This window comes from Rhopalosiphum maidis, chromosome 3 (genome assembly GCF_003676215.2).
Source record: "Rhopalosiphum maidis isolate BTI-1 chromosome 3, ASM367621v3, whole genome shotgun sequence".
Lineage (NCBI taxonomy): Eukaryota > Metazoa > Arthropoda > Insecta > Hemiptera > Aphididae > Rhopalosiphum > Rhopalosiphum maidis.
The window spans coordinates 73,428,885-73,435,462 of NC_040879.1; the positions used below are offsets into that span (position 1 = coordinate 73,428,885).

General features: G+C 24.4%; 1 protein-coding gene across 1 annotated transcript; it reads right to left on the reverse strand.

Annotated features, from left to right (window-relative positions):
* Window positions 1-1,010: 1,010 nt before the first annotated feature.
* On the reverse strand, window positions 1,011-6,377 carry LOC113557404 (programmed cell death protein 10-like). Its single transcript, XM_026962899.1, has 5 exons — window positions 5,951-6,377; window positions 5,637-5,814; window positions 3,283-3,415; window positions 1,830-1,994; window positions 1,011-1,180 (listed from the first exon to the last, which is right to left on the reverse strand). The coding sequence occupies exons 1-5, from the start codon at window positions 6,020-6,022 to the stop codon at window positions 1,096-1,098; spliced, it is 633 nt and encodes a 210-aa protein (XP_026818700.1). The 5' UTR covers window positions 6,023-6,377; the 3' UTR covers window positions 1,011-1,095.
* Between the last annotated feature and the right edge of the window lie 201 nt (window positions 6,378-6,578).

Below are 6,578 nucleotides of genomic sequence, written 5' to 3' on the forward strand. Positions count from 1 at the left end.
CTTCATTTGATCCCATTTCAGTATAAAAATGTTTTTATATATAATCAACAACACAATGGAATAAAACATATAGTAAACATGTAATTTTAAGAATAGAAAATACTTTTTTTGTTTAAAATCCTGTATAACATTCTTTTGACGTTCAAGGTAAATTGCACATGTTTCTAAATTTATTTTTCTATAACAATTATAGGAATTGATAAAATGTCCTATTGATAATAATTGAATTAAAATATTACATTCTAAATAAATTAGTTTTTTTTATATATAAATAAAATTTAATTTAAATTAAATAAATTAACTAATATTATACTATATTATTAATTTAATTACAATACATTAATTGAGTAAATAGTAATATGTTTATGATAAGAGTTAACAATTGTTTATTCATTATAATTAAAAATAGAGTTTTGAAATGTTCTAAACATAATAATTGTTTAAAAAATAAAAATTTATTTTGTAATTTATTTATATTATAATAATAAATAATGGTAATAATTTTATTTTGATACTTAACATACTACCTTTAATGTATGATATAAGAATTTTTTATTAGCACAACTTGTACTTAATCACATTCTTAACTATAATACTGTGCATAAAAATATAACATTTATGAATATTTAATATGTGTATAAAATAATAGTAAAAAGTTGACACTATTGACGATAAATCAAATCATAATTATAATTTAATGTGAACAAAAATATTTTTTTGTATTGGACAAGTGCTTTAACATATTATAATTTGATTTGTAATGAGAATTTGCTAGTTAAAATATATCAAAAGAAAAATAAAGTAAAAATTGAACTCCATTTAAACAAAGTCTTTATAACTCAAGAATTCAAAATAAAATTAATATTGTTCATAAATAGTTCAAAAGAATTAATAAAAAAAATAATATTTCTAAATAATTTTCTAAATATGACAATGTATTTAAATAGAAAATACAAGATATTAAAAATAAACTTTGATATTATTTTAAAACTATATAACATTGTTTTCTTTTTTCTATAAGATAAATAATTGGTAGTGGAATGTATTACATTGCTTAATTATTAATTGAAATATAAGAAAAATAAATTAAAATTATTATTCACATTTACTTTTTACAGTTATCATAATTTGGTTTGTTTGGTGAATTAAATATAAGGCACTGATAAATACTGCATTGGCACTGAAACAAAACACAAATTCATACCATCATTTTAACAAAACTAAAAAAAATAATTTTTACTGTTAAAAAAATATATAAAATAATATATCAGTATTTTCCTTAATGTTCAACAAGTATTATGATACCTAGATATAGGAATAAAAAAATACTATTTTGTACAATGGTTTATAACTTTATCATATTTTAAATTGCTGAAATTAATTTTTTTTAAATAATTTCTAAAAACAAAATTTTGACTACTAGTTTAAAAATTTTAGTTTGACTTAAATCAATAATATGATATATATAAAAATTAAAAGATACCATTTAGTGAAAAATATTAAAAGAATGAAAAATTAAATTTTCTTTAATTGTTTGTATTTTTTTTCTTTTTTCAATTAATCACACTTTTATTTTTAAATTAATAGTTTTATACGTTTATTTGTATTTAATTTGTACATAAATAATTTTTGAGATTAGATTAGTGATCACTGATCAGTTACCTAAAACATATAAATGTTCTGTATTTGTTGGGATGTCTTTAAATAGGTTTTGGTAGAATTTTTTGTAGCTAAATTTTCAAAATGTAAATTCCACTTATAATTCAACAAGTACAATTGTCTTGTAAGAGTTTATTTATGTTTTATTAATAAATATCAAATTTACTTACTGTCCTTCCTTGAAATAATCTTTCAGTGTATTACTGAACCGCTTGGAATACTTAACAAACTCACGTTTTCTCTGTTCTAATACTTGTTTATTACTAGGCCCTGGAATATATGCAGATACTTCATTTACTGCATCAAGTAATTTTTTTATAGCACTAGCTATCTCTCTGTAATTATAAATAAAATAAATTAGTATGTAACCAACATTTAAACAAACTAAAAAATCATATTTCAAGTCTTTTTATTATTCACAATTAACTCAAAAAACTGTTAAATAAACTATAAGGTTACATGTACTTCCATTGAAATATCAAACGTTCATCAAATTGTTAAATTGTTAAAGTATGTGTGGCAGTTGCCATAAAACCCTCTCACTATAATTTGTACCATGAAAGAACGCATATGGCTCGCGTATCCAAATGATTGCACTCCATTGTTTCAGGGCCAAATTTCTCCCACTATACTATGAGAGAACACATACGGCAATGTAACCGACTAGTTCTGATAGCGAACTACTTTTTTCGGCTTGAGATTGTTTAATGAAGAGGGACACTCGTGCACAAAAAACAATGAGTTTCGGTCAACCGCCGTATGCATTTTCTCGTGGTACGGTATAACAATTACATAATATATAAAAATAGTAGTTTTATTTAGCTGATAAATTAAGAAAACTCATAAAATATTTATTTATACTAATAAGAATTATAAATTATATAATATATTTTTTTCTATCTTTAAACTTCTTTTTCATGTTTAAAAGCTCAATAATAAGATTATGTATTAATAAATGGATTATAGAAAAAATGATTAATATATATATTATACTAACTTAATACAATTGAAAACTAAGTATTTTAATTATTGATCATTTAAAAATTATTCTTCATACTTTTTCCAGAATGAGATCAGATCTCAACGTCAACCAGTTTTTGTCGGGTGGCGGTAGTCAATACCCATTTGTTAACCCCACCGAGTAAACTATCTGTACACCTGCTATGTAGTAAAGCCACACAAGTGCGCACAAGTTGGTCGCCAAAGTCTGATCTCAATCTAAATAAAGTATAGTGAGTTTCAAAGATAATTGTGTTGTATCCTCTCTATGATCTGCACATAGTCATTTTTATGTTTGAATACATTTATAAAAGAAGATGAAAGCTTATAAATTGTATATATATTACAGGTAATATAATATATCTGACTAAATCTACACAAAATACACAAAAAGAAATATAAACAAATTATGTTTAAAAAATTGATGTCACCACTTCATTAGCAGTAATGGTTCAAAATCTAAATGACAATATATATATATATATATTTTATCAAACTAATGTTTGTACTAGGTCATTTCAAAAGTTGCCAGGCATAATTCATCCTACTTACTATTATGTTATAGCAATAAAATTATGAAACTAAGTTTTTAAATAAATAAATAAAACATATTTGGTGACTCACTTGATTGTTTCCAAAAAGGTTTTACGATCATTGATTTCATCTGGTATGCGACTTAATATTCTTTTTAAAGCCATAGATTTTTTATTTAATTCTTGAAATGCATCTTCAGATCTATTTAACCGATATTCACCACCTAAACAATATGTGATTTTTAGAATATCTGTATTAGGTAATAGTTTAATATTTTGTATTATAATAAAATATACAATACAAAATTAATAATCCTTATATACCTTTTAAACTATAAATTAACTTGAGATTATTATACATTAATATTTAACATAAGGTTAGCTAAATTAGAGTATAAATATTAAAAAGTTGATAAAAAATAATATCAAACCCAGTTTGTTTAGTTAAGAATTCTGAATTTGAGTAATCAATTAATCACAGGACAAATTTTGGTAATTATTAATAATAATCATCTTAATAAATCATTTCTTAATCTATCTTTTATTAATAATATTGATAAAAAAACAAGGGACACAAGAAGTTTTTAATTTTTTAAATACAGTAATCCCTCGTTATCCGCGGTTGGGTCCACGATAACATATTATTGCGTATAACCTAACCTTGCGATTGCGATAGCGTTTAACCGTTATTACATGAACACTGTAGAAATTTATTTTTGACAATTCTAGATAATTGTTGTTATATCGCTATAGGTATAACACATATACATTATACGTACTTACAACTTATTGTCACACAAGGATGGAAAAATTATAACATCGCTGAATATCTTGTCAACATCAAAGAATCACTTGACGAAATTCAACCCTCCACTATAAATGCTTTAGTTTTATGAATTAAACAATTAATAATTGATTAATAATTGATTTTTAAAATTAAAAAACGTTAAACCTAACCTCCCTTTTTACATTGATTTATGGTCTCGTTATCCGCGGTTTTGTTATCCACGCAGGTTTGCTGGAACGTAACCTTCGCGGATAACGAAGGGTTACTGTATAAATAAAATATAAGTTGTTACAGATATAGTATAGTATAATCATAAAATCTACAATCTATTTTTTACTTATGTTAAAATTTGATAAAAAAATATTAATACTTAAATATATAAAAATATTTTTATTTTTTATTAATAGCTTCCAAAAGAAATTTTTTTGTTTTTACAAAATTAATTTTTTAAATTTTTAATGGAATAAAATTTATTGCTCTTAATGTTTTTTATAAATTGTTAAAATACCTCTATTATAATCTATGAAGTAGATTCAGAGTGTACCAATAATCAACACAATATAATAGTTGTTATGGCAAATATATATTATTAAATTGTAATAAATAAATAATCATAAGTTAAATTTAAAAAAAATGAAATACTTATTTTTACCTAATTTATTAAATAATATAATAACAACACCGTCAACACCTAATTGAATATATCAAAACTAAGCTCCTATCCTTATTGGATTATTAAAAATACCAATTTATACACTTAAAATAGCTAAATTATGTTTGTAAAAACCATGATTTATATGAAAAGTTTTAATTTTAAGCAGATATTAAACAAGTTGCAGCAATGTTTATTAATTATCTATTTATTATTTTATAATCATAATTTCTAAAAAAACTGAAATAAAATGCACAAAAAACATTATGGTACAAAAAGTGTTAAAAATACCTTAGAGTAGCTATTAAAATTAAATAATATACATTTCTGACAAATTTATAATGACGTTCACAATAATTTATCAGCAATTAAATAATTATAGGAGATAATACCATTAATAATATTCAGACTTGAGACATTGGCTAAGAATTAATTTTAAATAAACAAAAGGGCCAATGGCAATTCATTAAGAACCATGTCAAGTAGATAAAAATGTATAAATATTATAATAAGTTATTAGAATATCCAAAATATAAGATAAATAATGTTAAATATTAATTAAACCTAAATAGTAAATGCCATAGGAATACTTTATGGGCTTAAAATTAGTACCACATAAAACCATAAAAATAATTGGATCGGTAAACTTTGAATTAAAAAAAAAATATAAAACAAAAATAAAAAAAATATAAGTAAAATATACTCTAAAAGAATTTGTATTTTCGTGAAATATCATATTTTATAGTGACTTATACTAGAATTGACTATTAAATATATGCAATTACATACAAATCCATGGTCTAATTATTGTTATAATAGTTAACCCATTAATTAAAAACAGAATTACATAATACGTATAATATAAATCTGTAGTTCATATACTTAAATAGTTTAAATTCAAATTGATAATACACCTTTAATAATATTAATCATGCAAATTTCACGTGTAACTAAAATAATTTTAAAATATTAAATACGTAATGCTAAATGGTATTTTAAAATTTACCTTCTAGATCAGAAACTGTGCCTTGAAGTCTCAATACGCTCTCATTCATATTAATACTAATATCACCTTGTTTCATTATACCAGCAACCAAATTGTACGCAAACCCAGGATGAGTATTTTCAGTTTTAAACAATGCTGACCGTAAAGTCTGAGACGCAGAAACATTGCGTTTCTCTAACTGAAAATTACAACATAATTTAGTTTTATCACAATAACATTCATGTAAGACAAACAATTTGATGGAACCAAAGATGTAATAATAAAAAGCATTTTCATAACGATTGTTACAGCGTAGAACATTAATAATTATATACCTGAGACAAAATCGGCCTGATCAAAACTGGTAGTACCAAAGAACTGACTGGCGTTTCGTCGCTCATTTTCATTATTTAGCGACAGATTTGAGCAATACAACGGACATCAGATCTTTATCCGGAGATGTTGGTCAGACGGGACAGCGTTGTATGGCCCGGGGCGTCTATGATCGATAGCGTACGCTGTTTTGATCAAATCAAAAAATAGTAGTGACTGCGTTACATGTCGTTCATTGATCTGTAATTCGTCGTCACGCGAACGACAACGATGCTGTTGGCAGTGTTAATGCTGTTTTTCGTGGTCATAAATAAGTATATGTCACTGAACACTGTTCGTTGTTTTTGTGTACAAGGAAATTGTGGATAAAAACAACACTATCAACGAAATAATAATTCGTGAGGTGAAGCACTTCTGGTTCGGGGGACGAACACGAGAAAAAGAATAAAAAGAAACCATGATAACGATAAGCAAGACTGCCCGCCCATCAACACCGAAAACACTGAATGTTTGCACACACCGGGACGAAACGTTCTGCTAACGCGCGATAATTTGAAAATTTTGGAGGTGAACCCACGACTCGAAACTGATAGCCCACCAAACAATCTATCGATAATAATCGAATAGTTT

What these genes read in the sequence shown, in the direction of transcription:
- LOC113557404 (XM_026962899.1), bottom strand. Translation starts at nt 6,022, where the DNA reads ATGAAAATGAGCGACGAAACGCCAGTCAGTTCTTTGGTACTACCAGTT. An exon ending in CACAGTTTCTGATCTAGAAG is followed by an intron (nt 3,416 to 5,636) that starts GTAAATTTTAAA and finishes CATATTGTTTAG; the next exon opens with GTGGTGAATATCGGTTAAAT. An exon ending in ACCTTTTTGGAAACAATCAA is followed by an intron (nt 1,995 to 3,282) that starts GTGAGTCACCAA and finishes TTATAATTACAG; the next exon opens with AGAGATAGCTAGTGCTATAA.